This window comes from Sceloporus occidentalis, unplaced genomic scaffold (assembly GCF_023333645.1).
Source record: "Sceloporus occidentalis isolate IW3139 unplaced genomic scaffold, rSceOcc1.0.p SCAF_2, whole genome shotgun sequence".
In the NCBI taxonomy this organism is placed as follows: domain Eukaryota; kingdom Metazoa; phylum Chordata; class Lepidosauria; order Squamata; family Phrynosomatidae; genus Sceloporus; species Sceloporus occidentalis.
Window position 1 is genome coordinate 95,816,910 of NW_028316982.1, and position 23,757 is coordinate 95,840,666.

Consider the following 23,757-nt stretch of genomic DNA (forward strand, 5'->3'; position numbering starts at 1 on the left):
TAAAGTTAATCTTTGGATTTTGAACTCCAGAGTTTGGAATGCAGTTTTTTATTCCACAATACAGTGAGTACCAAATGAACATAAAATGTTTACTTTAGGGAAAAGATATGCTTGGATATGTATCTTTTGAGAGAAAATATATTTAAAATATGTATTTTATAAGAAAATAAATTCAAATGCATATTAAATTCCTTAATCTAGTATGAAATTTCACACATTTTGCAGATGAATGTGGAAAGAGCAATGTATCAATGTATAAATAACCACATGCTAACTTAACATAAAATACAGTAGATTGATGCATCCATCTTTAGTTATCAGTTAAGTTTTAAAGGTTTCAGTACTAGCATGTATATGTTTGAATTTCCTCATGTTTTCTCAGTTATCATCTATTCACCGATCTTTAAACTTAAGTTATAGGTGTATATGTGTGTGCGCATGTGTGTGAGCACGCATACACACACATGCAGACACAGACATGTGTGTTTGTGTATCACATTCAATTGTTTCAGGGCCACCAGAGAAACTCTGTCACCTGCCCATGAAAAAACATGGCCAAATACTTCTTTTAAAAAAAGGCATGCATGTAAATTATGCCTATTATTTGTTCTGAAGGTAAATACTTATATCATTCATTAGAGGAAGATCTATGATGCCTCAAGGGCTGTGATATGACTGTCAATGAAAAGAAAGAACTGTAGTTAATCTTAATGGCAATATATCTTTCCTTTTGTTTATCTGGCAAATATAAATATACAGTTATCACAATTCTTTTATGAACAAAGTAGTATATGACCTCTGTGCAACTGTCAAACTCAGCCCTGTAATAAGTAGATGTAACTTTACATTTGTGGATGCAAATTTACAATTAGGTTGAGGCAAGTTCCACACAAGGGGTTTAAAAATTTAGAATGGGCAGGTAACATATATTAAAATATAAGCCATATTTCATCCTAATGTTCATATTCATGCATGTAAAAGGAAATCCATCACATCACATCCTGCTATTCCCAATGATTCTCTGTGGAACTCAAGAGACCAGAAACACAATCGCAATGTAAATTGAGACCTGCCCATAAATGTTTTAAACAGACTCACACTGTGATTTGTTTGACATAAGAAGGAACAGTTTATACTCCCCTTGAAGTGTGTGTGTGTGTGTGTGTGTGTGTGTGTGTATATGCATGCTGTGGGTTGGTAAAGAGAAGGCAAAGAGTGCACATGAGCCTAAGGCACATCTCAGTGTAATAAACAGGCTAACTATCCTTCAGGAACACAAGCCTCCAGCAGATTCAGAAAAGCTTTATTCAGCAAGCAGAACTGATCACAGCACACAAATGTTGTTAGGACAGAAACTTTTTTCCACTCACCCAGTATACTTAGAGTCTAAACAATTCAACCATCACAAAAGCCTTCATCCCATTTGTCAGCAACTCAAAATATACTATAGTTTTTTGTGTTTTTTTAAGGCTATGTGGCCATGTTCTAGAAGAGTTTATTCCTGATGTTTCTCCAGCATCTGTGGCTGGCATCTTCAAAGTATTCTCTGAAGATGCCAGCCACAGATGCTGGTGAAATGTCAGGAATAAACTCTTCTAGAACATAGCCACATAGCTCAAAAAACACACAAAAAACTATGGATGCCAGCCATGAAAACCTTTGACTTCACATTCAGAACATACTGTCTTCCCAGGTCCTACCTCTCCTTCTTTTCCCCATACCTAGCTACACTTTCCCACAAGAACAGTGTCTATGGCATGGTACATACCGCCATAAAGTGGTGTACCCGAGCCAATTCTAGGGTTAGGGACTGCGCGGCAACCGCACGGTCCCTAACCCTAGAATGTATGGGTGGCATAACAATGGCGATGCCTGTGTACATAGGTGCCGCTACTGTTATGTAAGCGCCGCGTGGCATCTGCACGTTGCCGCCTGGCGCTTACATAACGAGTGCACCAGTGACACACTTGTTACGCCGCCCCTGCGGCTTAAAAAGAACCGCTTTTCTTGGATTCTTTTTCCTCAACAGGGAAGCTGCATGGTTTGGTGGATGCAGCTTCCCTCCGAAGGAAAAAAGGCTGCCAGCAGGCCGTCCTTTTCGCTCAGCCTGTCCCAGACCACACAGTACTTCTTTCCCACACATCCACTCATTATACCAGTTCTTTTCTAGCATAACCATCATGATAATATACCTCATCATCCCACACATATGTTCAGCAATGAAAAATGGCTGTACCATGATCCTGACACTCGTCTCAGTGATGTAAGTGGAAAATATGTTTTGCTGTTGTGGCTCAAATGAGAGAGGAAAGACACTCTGTATCTTGATACGTTGCCGCCTGGCGCTTACGTAGCGAGTACCCAAAGCTGGCAATCTTTTACCCATTTACATGATTTAGGCTTAACAACTTTCCTAGATTTAAGCACATTAAAATAGTTAGTGACTGGAATCAAAGGCTGCAGTCCAAAGCATCATGTGGCACTCTCTTCAAAAGTGGTTCCTGACACTACTCAACAAGTTGCTTTAAACCTTCACTGAACCTCTCCCGCAGTGTGAGGAGCTTTGGGTAGAAAAATAAACAAACATAAAGTGTGTGACAGTCTGCCACTTATATGGAATTGTAGCCATTGTCATTAAATTAATTGGTAATTATCTCTTGAAGATATGGCATCTTTAACCAAGTGCTCCAAATAATGAAAACTGATCTATTAACATTGTTTGCATAAGCACACAATTAATCTGTCCCCAATCACCAGACTGTCAGGATCAAACAGAAGTGGACTGTATCATATCATACACGCACGCACGCACGCACGCACACGCACACGCACACACACACACACACACTCAACCACTACATACTCTGAAACTGAGATCTAAACCACACTGAAAATAAAATCAGTTTGTGCCTTATATATGTTTAAAGGCAGCCCCCAGAGGGACAGGCAGGCCTGAAGGGAGAACTCTTGCACCAAAGGGGTTTTTCCTCTCTCTTTCTTGTCTCACTGTCTGTCTCTCTGAGTAGGTCTGTGTGTGAGTAGCTTGATGGGTGGGGAAAAAAGATACTGTATGAGGAAAGAGTTAAAGAAGGAGAAGCTTGATTTTGTGTGATCGGGAATTGATAATAAAGCATCTGTTGTTTTCCTAAACAATGTTCTTTGGAAAATACATGCATCACTGAGCTGCTGGAGTGGACCACATAGTTATAATACATTCAATGAGATCTGTGAGTGATCTATTGAAGCATAACTACATGCAGATGAATATTCAAGGTAAGGGTTAGTGCTAATAAATGGTACTAATTGATTAGCTTGAAGTGAATTTATATTGCATAGGGAAGAGACTGGACAAAGGAATGAGTGATTCTGCAGCTCATTTTCTTAACCATTATGCAAAGGGATATGGTAGCAAAGGGATGTTGTTGTTGTAACAGCTTTGAGACTAAGAGGAAGAAAAAAGATGGTAGCATAAGCTTTGATAGCCTTCAGCCTACTTTCTCAAGCTTATGCTACCAACTCAGCTAGTCTTAAAGCTGCTACAATACAGCTTTGCACACTGATCTAGACTAACACAACTATGTATTTATTAATCACTGTTAAGAACTTTAAGTTTTACATGCACTGGATAAAGTAGGGATAAAAGTGCCCAACTGGAGTCTTTGTGTAATTTCCTTTATGCTATTGGTGTTGTATGCTCACAACCACTTGTAAATCACTTTGCCATGATGCAACCCTATGTGGCTGAAAGCCCATCCATGGTTACTTGAAGGCATGATCTTTAATGAAGCAAATGTAAAGACAGACCAACTTTCACTCCGATCATGGTAGATAACAGTTTCCAACAGCATACCTTCTTAATAATGTATGAACCACCAGAATATTCTTTTTTTTTAAAATGCAACAATGACACCACAATTGGATGAAACAGAACACAGATATAAGGCCTTGGTATGGGATGCATCATAACAGAAATAAAGTTGGTCTCTGGAGCACGGAGTCTGAAAGGAGAAAATGCTGTAATATAACATTCTCAGATATTATTATTTTTAAAAATATAATATCGTGATGTGTTTCTTAGGTTCTCTCCTTGGTAGACTGCAATTGATTGAACACTTGTTATATGTGTAGAATACTTCATCTTTATTGATGCATAAGACTCCTGTAAAAAAAAAAAAATCCTTAGGAATCTGTAGTAGGCAGACAACTTATCATGTTAGTAACATACAGCCTATGTGAAGATTATGACAACATAATGATGAAAACAATGAGTGCTTTACTGGTGTTAACGCAAGACAAAAACAAGCATATAAAGGCAATTTGAATGTGGGGACAAATTTACTCACAACTGTGTGTGAGACAAGGCATTAATGTCAAAGCATTAAAAATACTAAGGGAGCAGATGTAGCTTTTAAGAAGGAAAATATATATCAAGCTGTCAATTCCTACAGGGAGAAAAGTGATCTTGTTTTAAAAGCTGTTATAGTTTGCCAGAAACTGGGATTGGAAACATCTGAATTTGCCATCTGCTTTGGTGGTGCTAATGTTGAACAAAAAGCCCATTTATTTTATGATCCCCTTCAGTATATTAGAACCAAAATTAGGAATGACCCACATACTGTATAGGGAAGGCTGGGATACACAGAAGGACTAATAATAGTTTTACTTCTGCTTTAAGTAGCTAGTTTGATTCCAGATCACTTTCTTAAAAATACAACAGTGGTTAGCAACTGATACCTGTCTTTGCCAGTAAAGTGGTAATTCTTCAACAGTCTTCAGGCTCTGAGTAACATTTTGCTGAGTCCATGGAAAATGTAGGGCAAGGGGTCACTACAGTAGTATATAGAGATCCAATAAAAGTGATGAAATTGTGTAATATATTTCTAAACTGACACAGATAAACTGTATCACTTTATAACTTTTTATAACATTTTTATTGCAAAATCAGGTACTATTTCATGCAGCAAGAGCTTCTTCCAAAATTATTTAGCTGTCCCACTCAAAGTTCAAAATGTGGTATTTCTACTACAATTTCCATTTCCTTCCTTTAAAAAGTCTACATTCTGTTAAACTTTAATATCATAGAAACTTATATACATCTGAGTGCATTTCTTCCCATTAGGTTTTCGTTAATGCCTCACACAAGAATGACCATACTGTGCTCATTTGATATACACTGATGTTTTACATAAAAAGATCACAAACTGTACATTTCACTTTTATGGGAAGTGAGCCACACTGTTTACATCCTCCCATTTTAAATCCACAGAGCTGTGGTTGGATAATGTTCCAAAACTAAGGGCCTTTGCACAGCAGCCTGAAAGGCCCGCCTGGGAGTAGAGTTGGGGCGTAGCATCCTAATGATGTGTTCCCAACTCTATTCCCGGGCATCCTGATGCCACATGCCAGACTCAGTGCCGAAGGGGCGCCATATAGCCACACCACAGCTATGGCACCCTTGCAAGACCAAATCAGGGCCGCAGCATGAGGGGCCATCTGTTGAGCCCCTGTCTGTTTGATAACTCAGAGGCGGTTGGGAAAGGCCAGCCTAGGGGCAGTGTTGGGGCATGGCTTCCACATGATACACACCCTGGCTCTACCTCTAGACTGGGATGATGCCGTGCACTGCACCATATAGTGTGCAGGATCACGACACTCCTCTGGTGCTGCATCTAGATGACAAAGTGCCAAAGGAGTAGGTGTAAAGCTGTGACGCCAGTGGTGGCAGCACCCTTTCCAGGGCACAAAAAGAAGCTACTTTTTGCACTGCAGAATGCCAGATTGGGGCTGCTGAGTGCAGTTGCTGTGGCTCCAATCTGGGGAAGATGAAGGCAGCTGCAGGCTGCCCTTTCAGGGGAGGTCTTCACAGCCCCTCAGTCACATGGGATGTTCTTTAGGCGTGCTGGGCTTTGCTGTCATTCACTATAATTTGAAAGTGCAAGCTTAATGTATGCACAGCATAGTATAGCAGTGTAACAATTCAAGGAATGATGATGCTGAGGGCAAACTATCACTGAGGAAAGTTCATCTTCCATCATTAGTACTTTCTCACTGATAGGTATTGAGTGGTAAACATAGAGAATTTACAGAAAACAGTTTGGCTAAATTATTGCTTTTAACTGCCATGGAAAATACAAGATAATCTGAAGAAGGTATTTGGATTTCCTGATCTCCCTTGTCAGAAGGTCATGCAGAAAGGTGATAAAAATTAAGAAAGGCCAAGATGCTATGTTATAATAACATGGTTATTATAATTATATAACATTTATAATAGTTGTTACTGTTCAAGAAAACAGCGGTGGAAATGTGTCAAGTGTATTCTGCTGAAAATCTCAGCCCTTTATTATCCCATAAAATAATATACTAATTATTCCTCTTGAAGTAGTTTACAGGATGAAGGAAAAGGGCTAAATAATGTGAAAGCACCATAAGGAATATGACAATATATTTGATATGCAAGATATTCAAATCATAACTTCTTAAGTAAATCTAAGTCTTCAAATTCTATATATTCCTAGCTGTGATTACTGGAATATGAATACACACACACACACACACACACACACACACACACGCAATATGCATAAAGTGACATTTGGCTTTAGAATGACTAAAGAATGAACAGCTGTTCTTTTCAAAATTATAGAATTTATAGCAAAGGTTGTCAAGAAAAGATAGATAGAATATGTAGCAACTCATTCTGTGGATACTTAACTTTTAATATCAAAGAAGTGTGCACAAACACATTGAAAGACACAACCATGATTACTTTCTTGATTGTTTTGGTTAACTTTCAAGTGCTTTTGACATGCAAAATAAATAAATAAAATAAACAAATACTCCTGTTGTCATCCTAAGATCAAAACAGCAAAACTGCTAGAGGAGGACAAATATTTTTCCACTTAAACAAAATCACAGATGGATTGTCCAGAATATTACAGAAGGTGAGCATGACCCTCCAATGGACAGCTAATGCAGTGCCCCCACCTCTTTTCAGTTGCGAAGTGTGTGTTTATGTGTCTATTCACACACACACTTCTACCCTTACCTGAGAGGCAGAAATCTAAAATAACAAAGTAATCTATACTATAATTTTTATCACACTGATGCAAGTAAAAGACACACTGGCTGAGATCTTGCATTGAGAAACGCAGCTGTGAGATGTAGTCACAATAGCCTCTTGTTCAAGCCGCTCCAGCCTACCTTTTTTCAGCAGCAGCCCCCAAACCTGGTTAATGTCCGGGATGGTGGAGAGTTGCAGGGGTAGTTCAGGCAAGCAGACCTATTTTTCTATAGCTGGGCACACAGCAACAGGTGCCATCAGGAACCCATAGTGGTCCTCGGGATGTTCCTGCAGAAGAATCACTGCTCTGCATTCAGCTACAGGAAAATAGTGAAACACTTGTCTACTGCCTCTCCTGATCTCTCTCCATGTCTATGTGCCTACAAGTTGCTGGCTGATGTATGGAGACCCCATTAGTTTTATGGGATTTTCTTGGGCAAGGAATACTCAGAGGCAGTTTTCCTAGTTCCTTCCACTGAATTAGAGACTACAGCACCTGGTATTTGCTGGCGGTCTCTCATCCAAGTACTAAGCAGGGCTGACCAGATCAGATGGGCCTTTAGGGTGTTTAAAGACTGCTCTCTATCAGACAGTAAATGAGTTCTGGGGGATGCTGCCAAAGGAAAGTGGCTTTTAAAGGGAGTATTTTTGGTCACTGCACAGTCAGTAATGAATTTCAGCCTCTGCAATTCTGTTTAATTTATGCTAAACTGTAGCTGAGCATAACATAACCTTTGTCTTTCCTTTATTCCCTATTTAAAATTAGTTAAGAGTTTTCAAAGAAAAATGTGGTTTGATTTTTTCCCCATTTTCTCATTTTATTTAAAACAGTTAATACTATTTAGCAGTACAAATCAAACAAAAGGCTGTATTTCTGGTTGTTGCTATATTTCTACATGGCAAATTAGAACCACCCCCAATTATTTCCATGTATAATTATGTTATAATTTTTTAAAGATAAAAGCTTTAGGAATTAATTTCTGCACAAATTATTGGATGTTTTCTCATTAGATTGACCTCATTTTTCATGACTTTGTGTCAAAGGCACACAAATATCTGTAACAAAAAGAGATCAGCTTACAAACATTCAGCACTGACCAAACTTGAAATACATTTCTTTGAATGCAAAGCACATAAATTACTACACTAAAAATTAATGAGTGCAACAACTAAGTCATCCAGAATTAGTAAAGTGACACAAATGATAGTGAAAACTGCACATTGTGATTTAAATTGTGTACAAACCTAGCTTGTATCAGTTAGTTAACAGTTGAACTTGCAATACATTCCATACCAAAAAGCACTAATATTCTTTTTTCTCATATTAAGTAAAAGAAAGAGATAGTAAAATATGGAAGGAGCATATGTAATTTTTTTTAAAGTAATACTTTTCAATTTAAAAATAACATTCTACAGAATCCTGGGATTTGTAGTTTTATGAAACTACTCTCAGCTTGTGATTATGATCAGTGCCCAAACTGGGAGAAAAAGCATCATCAATAGATCAGATACCACTTGGAAAACAAAATGGGATAGCTTCCTTGAATCCCAGGTATGGGGCCGTATAAACTAAGTAGAAGTATTACTTCTATTAGTACTACTAGTATTAAAGTCTACTTGAAAGAGAAGGGGGATGGCAGGCCTTCCCCACTTGGAGCTAGTTCTAGGGTAGACTTCTGAAGCCCACCAGTTTTTGAACATTTCTGAAAGGTGAGGCAAATTACTGGATCGGAATCCAAAGGATAAGGAAAATTTTGAAATCATTGCCTTATGTTTAAATATGAAGTGGCTGACTTTTAAAAACGACTTGGCCTCTCCAGCTCTACTTCCCATGGGTTGGGAATATGCCATGGGGACAACACTATGTCATGACACACTGTCATTCCTAGGACATTTGAGATGGAGGGGTGACTATCCATTGTATGAGAAATTGCTGGATTAGTGTGCATCTGTGCCATGTAGTTGGAAATTTGACAGCTACTTTCTTCGAAGTAATTTGCTCAATTGTTACTCATGACATTACTCATTCCAGTGATGAAAAATGTAACACGTAACGTTATTTATTGCAATGCTCTTTATGTTTCCATTACTATGTGTTATTTTTCTCTATGATGGATAAAACAATAGTATAACAACTGAAAAATTCCCATCAAAGTGCCTATAGAAATGCCCTTAAAAAGTAACATTTTAAGACTAGAAGCCTGTTACGTCAATAAAGTGATCTAGCTCTTACTCATTATTTTTGAAATATGGATTTGTTGTACTCTCATTAACCTTCCACCAAAACAACTAACTACAGGTTGTACAGCCACTAAAATGGAGGTGGTAGCCTTCTCCATGAAGGAACTTCCAGCCGCAGATTGACATTGCCTGCAGTACACTGGAATTCCCTGTTCATAGACCTTCAAACAAAACTTTATTGTGGCTGCAGACTAGCCTCTTCAGTTACAAAGAATCAAGTATAAAATGAACAGGTACAAATTACAGGTCCTACGTATGTAAACACAGCAACTGAAACATTTGTTTTTATTAACAGATCTATTACATCCTACTAATACTGATAAAATCAACAGGAAGGTTTATTAGCCAGCTGATTCCCAGCAGAAGATGCTAAAGCACAAAAGCTTGGCACTTTTAAAGTAATTTTAAAGATGGAATATGAAAGAAAGGAAATTTGAAATCATCACATCTACCTGGTAAAACCACCAAAAGTTCAGTAATATACAGAAGGTGATGTTGTGCTTTATTCAGTAGAGAAGCAGATATTACAACTGACAATGGCAGCTACATTGGGAGTAAAGAATATCTGAGCATTTTCCCTCCCAGAGAACTGGTAATAAAACATTAAAATGAGACCAGGTCAAGGTTCTACTGCAGAGCTATTCAAAGTGGTTACCATGGACTGGGACCAATACAGAGTGAATTTCCAAGAAAGAAAGAAACATTAGTAGTAAATAAGTATACATATGTGTAATCACTGGGGTCCTCCAACCACTTGAGGACTTCTCCTGAACCACAAAGGGTTAATCTGGGGGGAGGTACATGCTAATGAGCTGTGACATCATAGCTGATGTAAGGTCTAACTGTCCAATCAGAGAGTAGGACCGGAAGATTCAAGAACATTCCTTGAGTAGCCTTTAAATACCCTATAGGACCATGCTTTCTTTGTTCTCCATCTTTGTGTTTTGTTTGGGGGAACCAGCTGTTTGCTTGCACGGAAGCAGGCAAAAGTGATGCAAGTGGGGCTAGGCCATGAGGGCCAGCTCCTTGCATCCGAGAACTAAACAAGGACTGGAAATCCCATCACTGTGTGAGTAGCTAGGAAATGTATTAGCTAGTGCATTTAGGTTTTGTTATGTTTACCTAATAGCTTGCCTGAAATGAACTCTTTGTAACTATGCTTTTCTGTACCTGCAAGGCAAGGAGGCTTTGCATGAATGATATCTTCCTATCCTATCCTATTTCTTTAAAATAAATATCTTTCTTTAAAAGTATCTGCTGTCTCTCTCTGCTCCTGTACACGTGCCTTAGCTCGGTTGCTTAAATTAGCAAGGAAAGGAAACTAGAGATCCCTAGCAAGTCTCAGTGTGTGCTTAGGGAAACGTAGTCTGTTTGGCTAATTCACTGAATGGTGGCAGTGAGATACAGGGTCTCAAGGGGTCTCATTCAGCTCAGTAGGGAGTGGGAATGGAGACCTAGGAGATCCTAGAAGGGAAAGTGTGAAGGGGACACCCTGGGTGTAAGAGCCACGCACAGGGCTGGTTGCTCCAGGGATCACCCCCCCCCCCCCCAGATCACTACAATATGACACATTGGGAAATATCTGAGAATTTAAGAAGCACTACTCTACACTATTTAGGGACACTATGTTGTGAATATAATTGGCCAGGATAAAAATTCTGTTATAATTCCCAGCTGCTGGGTAACTTAAAATCTGTGCCTTATCTTCCTGAAGAACTACAGCCCAGATCTCTGGCACAGAACTGATGGTGTGTGTTTGTAGGAACCCATATCACTGTAGTTTCTGTTATCCAATTTTAAGGGAACAAAACCCTAATTTGATCAAGTGGGTTACTCTGAGCAGGACAAAATTTAGTTTGACCCAATAGGTAACTACATGTAACCTGGCATACACTTCTAGAAGAAACATCCCAGCTGTCACACCCTTTTACACCATGCAGCACTGTGATTCTGCTTTAACTACCATTATGAAATCCTATGGTATCCTGGTGTCAATAGTTTGGTGAGGCACTAAATCTCTCTGACTCAGAATATGAAATAAGTGGAAGCATAATGGTATATGTGTGAAAGGGCCCCAAATAATGCATCAGTGATAAAGAATGGGGCAACAAAATTATTTCTCAAGAATTTAGCTTCCAAGTGGTGAAAGGCTTGGTGTATATACAGCTCTGAGCTGTACAGCAATTGAAGGAACACATATACAGGAAAACTTTTATCATAGATGGTGCATATGAATCGCCTTTAGAAAATTATATATATATATATATATATATATATATATATATAGACTCCCAGCACACCTATGCAGTCTGGACTCTCCAGAAACTAGATGACTGGAATATAACTTATAAATATTGATACAGCATGACTAGACTATATCATGACCATTGATCTGCCAACTTGTGCTGGATAGGCAGGCTGGCTGAAATATAAATATTTTCTTCATTCCTTGCTAGAGCAACAAAGACTTCCTGATGTACGCCTGTATCCTTGGTTATTTTTTACTGCCAACATCTGGTTTGTCCTCCATTCCTGACTTGCTCTTTGATTCTGTTCTGCTTCTTAGTCTTGTCTTCTGATTTGCCTTTGGTTTCCTCTAATGGTGTGTCCCACACCATCTCATTCCATACCCTCCTCAGTTTGCTGCATACAAACCACCAATGGCAGTTGGTGGTTTCCACTCTTGCTTGAAATCCAGATTTTAAAGAATGCTCCATCTATTTTGTGGATATGTGTAAGCATGTTGGATAGCTCAGATTGAACATTAGAGTGAATCCACTGTTCTACTCATAGAGAAGCCACTGACTGGTACTGCAGGTCACCTTGATGCATTGCCCAATGCAGGCAGCCACATTTTCTCTCAAGAATGCCCCTTTGATACTAACTTCCATTTTCTTTATTATTAATGGCCTTACTTCTTCAGCATGTCATTTCACTTTGTCTTGTCCTTTCCTAGTTCCTTTAAATTCTGGCTTACATGATTTTGTTTTGCCTTCCCTTATCATTTCTTTTGAGCCTCCAAAGTACAAATCTCCTCGAAAATAGATAATGTAAAAATGACACCTTTCTAACTCAGCACATCCCCCTTGTACATTCATCATAATACTGCTTACTGTGAGAATAAAGTTCTGGTGATCTTTTCTTTCCTTTTTCTTAACTTAAATAGGAGAGGTACATACTTTATGGCATTGCCTCCTATCCCTGGAAAATTTGATCCTTGACCTATAAAAATATTTTGAGTCTTCAAGAGAGAACCTCACTTTAGAACATCTCATCTTCCTATGTCATATGTTACAGTGCAAAGCAGAGTTATAATCACAAAGCTATTAATCATTAGTACCTGAACATTGGGGCATCTCCCTTCTTTATGTAAGTCAAGGGTTGCTCAGTATTTGGGGGTCTGAGTGTCCAATTTTCTCTCCCTGAAATTCTTGGATGGGGCATAAGGACTACCAAAAACAAAGGCAAAGTAGCAACAAACCCCAAAATGCTGGAATTCTAATTTTGGTTTGATAAATTAAATTTCTTTAATGTTAAACAGTGCAGGAGGGCTTTGTGATCTATTCAGAATGTGAAACATTGCTTCTGGAAGCTTCTAGGATAAAAATGTTGATCTGGGGGATTCTGGGTAGGTGTCAGATGTCCGTAAAAATAAACTAAACATTTTCAAGAACAGCTGGTTTGTCCAGCCCTTATTGTGATCTGATGACTCTGGTGGCAAAGTGAAGTGGAAGAGGCAGTGGATCACACATATATGTTTGCGGTAATGCATTTTGCTCTCACTTTAAAAATAATGCCCAAAGTGGCTTGACCAAAATTAGGAATGGAAATAAGCTGCCACTGGGGCTGTTGGCACCAACCCTTTTTGAACAAAGAACAGCCCATTTTTCTTGCCTGAAGCTGTCATTTTTAAAGAAAAAAAATATAAGAAACATTAAATGTGCATATACATTTAACATATCATCTAGCTTGGCACTGAATTAATTGCAAGAGAACTGTCAGAAACTGGCAGGACATAGTGAAAGAGTAAATTGTCATGGAAAGTAGCTAGCTCTCATGTTGCTCCAATATAAAAATCATCAGGGAGTCCATCACCTGTGGTATTCCTGAGGATAAACGATCTAAGAGTTGTTTGGGACTTTGGTGAAAACACTCCAAATGGTGATCTGGCATGACTGTATACCATAATTGTCCAATGTTCTTTCTTATCTAAAAGGTAACTCTGGCCAGAATCTTGTTGGAGAACTATTCTGGAGTAATGGTCCATTATGCTGCCATAGTGCAGTTTTGTAGGGATGCACAGTGGCAGTGGGATGAAAGCATAGAAAAGCCATTGCTTTTGGGAGACCAAAGGGCAAAGCAGATGGTACAAAAGGTCTGCACCAGAACCATGCCACCGCCTTGCCCCCAGCACTGTGGCAGCTGCACATACCTATCCTCAATCTGTGCCACCACATTTTACATCTCCTTTTTGGGCTGATTCTTTGGAAAAGAGCCAAACCTGGGGCAGCTTCTAGCTGAATTTGGGGCATATGTCATCTGAACACCATGCTACCAATGCAGCCTGATGGCGGCCTTTTTGGGCCGTTTGAGGCACCACTTGCCCTGGTGGCCCATAAGCAGTTGGATAGTGGCAAGGCAGCCTTCTTTCCTGACAGTGACAGCTTTCTCTGATTTTTCCACACCACTGTTGTGTTGGCAGTCATTTTATTATTGCCAGCACAGTGGTGGCCCCACCATCCACACTACTGAAATGATGCAGGCCAACATTATCACAATGAAAAGAAAGCTGCATTAGTATTTGTGGATGCAGAAAAATTGTTTGATAATGTAAATTGGGTATTTATGATAGAATTGGAGAAATGGATGGACAACAGATATATAAAGATCAAGTAATGCAAGTAACTGTGAACGGGGGAAAAAACAAAAGAATTTAGAATAGAAAAAGGAACTAGACGGGGATGCCCTCTATCACCCTTATTGTTTATACTAGTATTAGAGATACTAAATAATAACAGAAGAAGTAACCTAAACATACAAGGAGTGAAGATAGGAAATCAAAGTTATAAACTAAAGGCATATGCCAATGATTTAGTCATATTCTTGGAGGATCCCTTAAATAACATCGAAGAACTAAATAAATCTATAAAGTAATTTGGAGAGTTGGCTGGGTTTAAGATTAATATGGGAAAAAAACATCAATGATTGTTAAGCATTTGACAAAAAGGAAGAACAAGAGCTGAGTAAATTTCTGAATATAGGATTAAGAACAAAGTTAAATACTTTGGTATATGGATAACGAAAAGAAATTGAGATTTATTTGAAAATAACTATAGTCAAATGTAGAAGGATATGAAAAAAGAATTGGACATATGGGCTTGACTAAATTTTTCTGTGTTGGGAAAGATTGCAACTATTAATCAAAACATTCTCCCCAGACTGATATTTTTATTTCAAAGCCTACCGGTTATTATGAATGCAAAATGTTTTTGAGAATGGAATCTGGGCTGGTAGAAAACCCAGGATAAAATGGAAAATCTTGATAGATAGAAAGGAAAGAGGAGGCCTGGGGTTACCGGATTTGCTAATATATTATTATGCTTGTGGATTAACATGGTTAACATAATATATTAAGTTACAGGATGAGAGAATACTGAAATCAGAATGCCATAATTTGAGATTTGGACTACATGCATTTACTGTATATACTTGTGTATAAGTCAACCTCATGTATAAGTTGAGGGCATTTTTGGGGCCAAAATCATGGATTTTGATATGACCCATGGATAATTCAAGGGTCAAACACTGGGGCATGTTACAAAAGATCTAAAGGGGGAAGCAAACCACCACTTTCCTTCCTCCTCCTTCCTCTCTGGACCTCTCCTAAGGGTCACAGTCTCGGCATGGAAAATAGGGAAACAAACCTCGGCACACACGCTCTCTCCTCCCTCCCTTTACTACCAGGATTTCCAAGGCTCATTGCTTGCTTGCAAAATGGGGTACAGACCTCTCTCTCCTTTGCCTCATCAGCTGTTTGTTAGCTCTGGCTATGAAGGAAGGTTGCGGGATAAGGCAGAGAGAGAGAGAGAGAGGAGAGTGTGTGGGGATTCAAACGGGGAGGCAAACTTTATCTTTCTTTCTCTCCCTGGTCCATGCAGCTGTTAGCTCTGGCTATGAAGGAAGGCTGAGGCATAACACACACATACACCGAGGAGAGTGTGCATGGGGAATAGAATGGGGAGATGTTTAGAGATCCCTGGCTACAAAGGAAGGGTGGGCTCTTCTTTTAGGAACTTTATAAGCAGTATTAACTTATTCCCCCTGTATATAAGTCAACCATGATTTTGGAGTCCATTTTTGGGGTATAAATTTCTCAACTTATAGTGGAGTATATATGGTATGTGGTATGGGAAGATAAAGCAGAAGAAAGACTTTGATAATCATTATGTAAGAAGAGGGTTGTTGAAAATATGGCAGCACATTAAAAGGAAGTATTATTACTGTTATGGACTTCACCACAAGAAGCGTTATTTGGTAAGTATGAAAAATAGTTAACATATGAGCAGATATTGTGGAAAAAAGAATCAAAAGTTATAGAGTAAGAGAACTAGAAAAACAAGGGATAATAGTACAATAGTTTCTGCATAGTCAGTTGAAAGAGCAAAAATGGATTTAAGACTATAGGGAATATAAGAGGCTACAAATGAACTTGATGAGATATTTTTCGAAGAAGGAAAGAAAAAAAAGATATAAAAATTCTATCAGAACTTATTAGTAAGGGAATTAGAGCAAGGGATAGTAAAAGAGTAAATGATAAAGTGGAGTCAATTCTTTCATTATAATATAGAATTGGAAAAACGGAAGAGCTCCTGGGACAAGACTAACAAATTTACATTAGCACAAAATCTTAAGAAAAACTATTATAAAATGCTGTATATGTAGCATCTAACTCCGGTAAAATTAGCAAAGATATATGAAGATGCAAACCCAAGAGTTGGAGATGTAAAGAAAAGGACATGTCATATCATATCATATATGGTGGAATTTTAAGCTGGCAAAACAAAAAAAAAGTATTGGAAAAATATACATATGGTGATTGTTAAAATGTTAAGATTCTCTTTTGTTATGAAACCGGAATTGTATTTATTAAATATGACATATGTATTGGGAGGCAGAAAGAAAATACTGTAAACAGATATTATATATGGGAATGGCAGCAAGGTTCTTGTATGCCTGGATGGGGAAGAGCTGTCAAATACTGACAATGGAAGAATTATTAGAGAAATTACTAGATTTATGGGATATGGACGGGTTCTCAAGAAAAATGAAAGAGAAAAAGATACAATGATAGAAGATGACTGGGATTTAGTTGTAACATTTTGGAAAGAAAGTTTTATAATTAATAAATGATTAAAATTGAAAAAAGGACAGTAAAATGGGTAGTGAAAGGTTATAAAGTAAGAGAGGGACAAAAAAAGAGTATTAGAAGAACATAAGGAAAATCCAAATAGTAACAAAGCATGGTGGATATAGAGAATTTAATCACCAGAAGGGAGTAGAAGATTAGGAGGATGGTGAAGAATTGAAGAATAAAGAAGTGTGCCAAGGATAAAAGGGAAGAGGGGAGTGATATGAGACAAAAAATAGTGATGTAGGTATGCATTTTGGTCTGAGGTTTATGTATATATGTATATATGGAGGTTCGTAAAATGATAATATGTATATTGTATATTCAGATGTCCTTTTGTGTGTAACTGGATTTTAATAATTAAAATAAATTTATAATAATAAAAAAGAAAAGAAATTATGCAGGCCAACAGGATCTTGGCTTAAGCCAGTTAACTGCTACCTTTGGAATGTCTAAATCTGTGAGAAGCTTCAAAAGCATATAATTTGGTTCCAGAATTCCTGCTTGGCACTGAGTGTTTTACAGGTTAGTATAGTAATGGCATGAATGCTGAATATTGGCCTGGCCAAGCTCTAATATCTAAATGTGTAACCTCTAAATCGGGGTAGGTCCTCATCTAGCTCCCTGTGTGACCCACCTTTTTTTCTGAGCCCTCCAGTGCTTGCTATGGGCTGTGGGGGACAATATTGATGGGTTTGGGAGCTGGTGGATTCCAGGCCAGGGTGGGCCTAGCCTTTCCCAAAACCTGACATGACTTATAAAGTGATATCTTAACAATAACTCTTTGCTATAACTCTTCTCTAGGCCTAAAAGAGACCTGCCCCGGTAGATGCTGTGGGGAGCTTTAAATAAATTTATTTTAATGAGATAAGGGATACAGGAGAGGTGTGGCTCTCCACCCATCATCTCGCAATTATCAGTCAAAGAAAGCTGCCCCCTAACAGTGGTACACCCTGACTTGGTGTCACCCGGGGGGGGGGGGGGGGCTTTTGGGGGCAGGACTTCCAGTGAATGCACTACATGGGAGTAAAAGCAGTATGCAATATGCCAGAAAAAAACACCATTCATCTTTGTACAAAAACTATAAATCAGGAATCAGCCCAAATGAGCTGGAACAACCTGTTGGAAAACATATTAATACTGAGGGACAAAGTCGTTCCAACATGGCCATGTTTCCAATTAAAAAAACAAACAACGATACAACTATACTTGAAAATGAGATAAATTCTGGGCCTCAGATGCAATACCTTATCATATGGATTTAATTAGGGGATTATACTCTTGCCTCCTGCATCATCCTTTGAATTCCATACTTTGATCACATCAATTCTATAAGTGTTTGTCACTCCTTTCATTGATGAAGATGGATGCTGCAACATACAGTGAGCCCTTGTTATCTGCTAGGGTTTGGTTCTAGGATCCCCCGTGGATAACCAAATCCGTGGATGCTCAATACCTATTAAATATAACGGCATAGCAAAATAGTGTCCTTTATATAAAATGAAAAATCAAGGTTTGCTATCAGGAATTTTTACTTTAAAAAAATATTTTCAAACCATGAATGGTTGAATCTGTGTATTAAAAAAATCCATAGATAAGGAGGGATGACTACTTGTTTTTCCATCATTTTATTAAATCTGTTTCAAATTTATGGTATCCTTCTGGGATCAATGTTCTATGTGAAAATAGTGTGGTTCAATTGCTTTATCCAACTATTATATAAAGGATATTCTTCTTGACTAAAGAACTCTTGACTGCATTCTCCTGTCTGGGATGGCTGGTCACTTATGTAGCTTTGACATGAGGCAAAATCTCTAGCTAGCTAGATCATCTGAATCAACCCTGACAATCAATGAGTAAGAGATGTGAGACAGGCCGCACATCCTGCTTGTAAATTAAAATACATCCCCGTTGAAGATTAACAGCTCAGTTCAAAATGTGCACAAGGCTTCTGAAGAGTTAAATTGAATTCAGAAATGTGTGGCACAGTCTGTATTTTCTAATGCGCTGCCTTCAGTTTCTCACTCAGATTTATCACTGTCAATGACCTGCTGTCTTACTGTTGAGAAACTCATTGGAATAGCAATAAGGAGGCGGCATTTGTATTTCAAGACAGTCTATATCCCCTTTTCAGTTTTAAGAGATCAAGTGTTTCTTTCATTACATCTTATTTTAAAGTGTGCACATTTAATTATTTTTCCTGTTTCATTTACAATGTAATGTTTCTTTCACATTCAAATGCAAGTATCAGAACTAACTAATGGTAAGTATGCAATTAATTTCTTTGATAAGAATATTAATGCAAATTTTAAACTTCAGAGCCAAAGTGACACTAACTGGAAAAACCTTCAGTTAATGCTTATTGCTTTGCCCAACACATTAGGGCAATTGTGACACTCAGAATGCTAAATTACCATGTAGAACGTAAGAGAATTTTTAACCTGCTTTTCATTTTTGAGAACATAGTTTCCTAGACTCATTAAATAAAGCATAAGCCTGGTGTAATTACATACCCACTGTAGTGTGCTTTAACAATATTTTTTTTTTAAAATTGCATATCAAATCCTGCCTTTTGACAGCATGCAGTAGCTAAGAAAAATTAAAACTGCTGTGTTTTGCATTTTATGATTTCATGTAATGTATAGTTTAGCTAATTTGTATTTTGCTGCCTATTTACAATCATGTCAGTTTCTTGGAAAATAGCCTTGCATGGGTTAATAAAATAAATACAAAGTTTTGGCCTAACAGGATCATGATATATTTTTTTAACCCTGAGTAAATGTCATTTTATGTTTGTCGTTTGCATGCTTAATTTAAAATATGGACATACTTTAGTTAACCATTCCTCTGGCAAAGTCTTTTTAATAGTCTTTTTTATGCCCTCAGGGCACTTTTCTTCCTAGGTCAAAGTCCTTTAGCATCAAAAGGACTGGAAAGAGGGTAAAGGGAGAATGGAGAAACACAGGTTTTTGTTGTTCGGTTCAGCAGTATGTCTGCAGTAACCAACGCAGTAAAAGCACATGATTCTGTTCTATGTGATTCTATTGTGTGTCTATGTGGGCTTGTCTGTAGCAAGCAAGGTAAATAGCTGCCTCAAGAATTCCTTACTGAGCATGTGTGAACAACAAAACAGGGAGAAAAGGGGAAAGTCTATAAGTGTGCCTCATCAGTTCACCCAAGTATATTAAAGAAACACAGATCTATAAGTTTAGTCACTAAAATGGAAATCATAAGAAAAGTTGACACTGGTGAAAGAAAAAGCCAATCATGGATGTATTTAAGAAGGTGCTTGCAAGTGGTCTCAAGAAGATTAAAAATGTTTTTGTTTACTTAGCCAGGGTTTACGTGACCTAGTTATTTTATTTCCCATGTACATACGCATATTGTTAGTTTTGATAAAATGTTTTCTGAAAGCGTGTTCAACATCACTTACTTTTTGTGGTGCAGGAACAAATGGGTTTCCATGGTTGAATCAGGATTTGAACCCTGGTCTCCCAGTGTCCTAGTCCACTACACCATGCTGGCTCCCAGGGATTGCAATTGCATTTATTTGACATCATTTTCACATGTTGAGCTTGATCTTCATGAGAACTGGGATGACTAGCTTTTCCCTGGTTTATCACCTGTATTTCTGTGTTGCCTGTGGAAGAACTGGGGAAGACCTAATTCATCCTCTAAACCACATGACACTGGCCTGGCCTGGGTGGTAATGGGAATTAACCCATTTAGTGGATGGATCCTTCCTACAGTCTGAAAACAGTCATTACCTTCATTTCCATGAACCTCCCTGTGCTTCTGATTCTTAGAATCCAAGGCATTTTCTCTGTACTAGGTCTTACTGATTTTGATAGAGTTGCAATTTTAAAACCTGTAAAGGAAAATGAAGTCTGCAGTGGGGAGTGTTCAGGGCTTCAGTGCTATATTTGCTTAACATAACTCTCACCTTTACTTTCATCACAGAAGAAAACATTCTAGCATCTTCAGACACACCTCCTATGTAGAGCTTTCTCATGAAGATAGGAGCATGGTCATTTTCATCTTGTATTTCAATGAACACCTTGGCAGTATTACCTAAAAATAAAAAGCGAGACGTTAAGTACACTAAATGTTATGGGCAATTCTGAAGAGGGACACATAAATGGATGTGCTGAATACCAGGTATTGTAGGCTATATTTCAGAGTAAAAACTGGAAAAACCACTTCTAAGTGTTCCTTGCCTAAGAAAACCCTATTCATGGGATTGCTATAAACTTACAGGTGACATACACGCGCGCACACACACACACACACAGTAGTACAGTGGGCCCTTGGTATCTGCTGGGGTTTGGTTCCAGGACCTCCTGTGGATACTAACATCTGTAGATGTTCAGGTCCCATTTAAATACGATGGATAGTAAAATGGCGACCCTCAATTTATATGTTTTTTGAATATTTTCAAGCCGTGGATGCTTGAATCCGTGGATAAAGAATTTGTAAATACCGAGGGCCAACTGTACTACTCAAACTGGTGGTCTGTGGACACATGCCAGTCTGTGATCCTTTGGCTGCTAGACTGCCAAAAGGTTTCCAGGAAATAAAGAAACAGTTATTGCCAATGGGCATGATTATAGTACCAGCTCCTGGCACATTAGGGAGAAAAAAGCAATTGTCAGTCTTCCACATCAAACAGCTTAATAAGATACTTGTTTCTGACATCACAACTGAGTCATTTTGTGTGAGATCAGTCATGTTGTGTAGTCAGTCATTTGTAATTATAAAGTTATATTAAATACATATAGTCCTCCAAGTGGTGGATGAAAATTCTAGAATGGTATTTTGAGGAGGTGTTCCTAAATCTCCTTTCCTCCTCCTTTCTCGCCTTTTTCCTAGCCACAAACTGACTCTATGTAGCCTCTCTGCCTTGTGCATGACTGATGTCATGGCATTTAGTGGCTATTATAGTGACCGAGGTCTATGATTCTATGCTATTTTAATTACTTCTCCCATAGTATGACTAATGCTGCATGTACAGAAGTAAACCAGTAACTGCAATTCCTTCTGAGAACAGAATGGAGCTTCATAAGACTGGGCAACTAAACATATAAGATTATTTCTTTTGAAGGGTATGCTGAAGTGAGGAGGAGCAGTAGAGATGACGCTACATGGGGTGGAAGAAGACATGACATAGTAGAGTTTGCTATTTTTGGAGTATGTATGTGGAGTATATTATTTTTAAAAAGTAGAGAGGCAGATGAAGAGAATAGGTGTGGCATAAATCACAAAAATAAAGGTGCATTAAGTTTGTGACTCTTTTTGTCATAAAAAAAGTCTTGGTAGGCATCTCTTCAGGGTGGATTTTTTTGCCTCATATAAAATACTAGGGTAAGAGATTGGACTATACATGCCTAAACTCTGACATCTATAAAATGAAATCTCTTTTGATAACAACTATAAGCTACCCTCCAGAATGAGCAATCATATTAATAAAGGTGATAGCAAACTCATCATAGCCCATGTAATAAGTATCTTAGATCTGAAAAGACTTTATTTCTGGCAACCTTAGGCTACAAGTGCACAAAGCTTCAGCTTTCAATGTGAAAAAGCAGACAGAAATCTAAAAAACAAACAAAACAAAAACAAAACCTGTCACTGTCACATTTCTTTCAGACACCATAATCAAAGAAGTTGACACAGTATTGAGAACAGTGAAAAGTCAGTTTGCTGAAAGAAATCCCATTTGCCAGTGAGAAATGATTTCCTTTCAGAGCTGATTCTTTTTCATGACAGCAAGTTATGCCTGTTTTATAGTGCTATATATCGGGCATGTTTTCTTCATAACCATCACCCTGATTATTTTGGGCTTGCTCCTTTCTGAGTAATGTTCTAAAAAGAGTTCTATAGCTGTAACTGAAATGGAAATATACCACTTTCTATATTGGCAGAGACATCAACAATATTATGTTTTCGAAAGTCCACTCATTGGGGAAAGTATAACTTTATATATTAAAAAACTGTGTCTTGTGCTTTATTTATAACTTGAACTGGTGAGGCCTCAGTAGAATATTCAATATCTTTACAGTTACCTAGATTCTGTGTTTTGTTAAAGGAATGGTGTAGGTATGCTCTTTCAAGGGAAAATGCACACTGTAAAGACTTTTCTTCTCACGCTTCCTATTAGGAAAGCATTAACAATTCAAGAGGCAGAGCCCTGTTTAATCTGTCAACACAGTGTAAATACATGTTGATTGTTTTAGAACAAAGATGAGGAGTGATTCTCAACACGACAATAGAATTCACTTTCAGAGAAGTGCTCAGAGCCTTCCTTCCACTCATGGGCATGCCCTATGTCAAATGGGGTGGGAAGGAGAGCCAAAAACACCACCATATTTTAGCTTAAAGCTTGTAGTACTAGGGAATAAGCCTTTGGGGAATCATTTCAAACGTTGAGAAGGGGGAGGGGGGGCTTGCACAAAAGCAGGAAAAACACCAAAATATGGTATCAAGGGGAAACGGGCATGGCCATTTAGGAAAACTAGAAGACCAGACTGGACTGCATGACAGCTGGATTCAGCTCCAGGGCATGGTGTCCTCTACCCCTGTTTAAGAACCTTTTTGTTGTAAACCAGCCTCTACCATGCTTTAGACTATATACCATCAGAGGTGGGGGGTGGGATGAAAAGTAACTTGTGGGGTTTATCATAGGCCTCATTGTCACTACCCTTTAAACGTGATCACAATTTGGTTTGAACCATTTCAAATGACCCTGGTTCCCATTTAAATTGAATGGCTAAAGCGTTTCGGAGAGGGGGGGCATGCACCAGACCCATTTAACCCGCATCTTTTTTGGCACTGATTTTTCCCCGTGTCTTTTTTGATAAATCGATTCCGTGCAAGTGTGAACCAGATGCAGATCAGAAATGATTTAAATTTGCCCTTTGGGCAACTGGAGAGGGTCCATTTTGAATTGATTCATGCATTAATGTGAACCACAAATGTGTACACTCAGATTGCACTCAGTAATCCTCGCAACAATCCTATAGGGTTAGGTTCAATTTTCTTTTTTAAAAAA

At 38.2% G+C, this 23,757-nt stretch overlaps 1 protein-coding gene across 5 annotated transcripts in view; it reads right to left on the reverse strand.

The window, feature by feature from the left end:
- The window catches only part of LOC149318735 (protocadherin-15-like), a 952,040-nt gene that overhangs the window by 70,444 nt on the left and 857,839 nt on the right, over positions 1–23,757 (reverse strand). For all 5 annotated transcript variants that reach the window (XM_089510367.1, XM_089510370.1, XM_089510366.1 and 2 more), the window contains one exon: positions 20,653–20,780. In XM_089510367.1, coding sequence (XP_089366493.1) covers positions 20,653–20,780 — 128 coding nt within the window. The remainder of the gene's footprint in view (positions 1–20,652; positions 20,781–23,757) is intronic.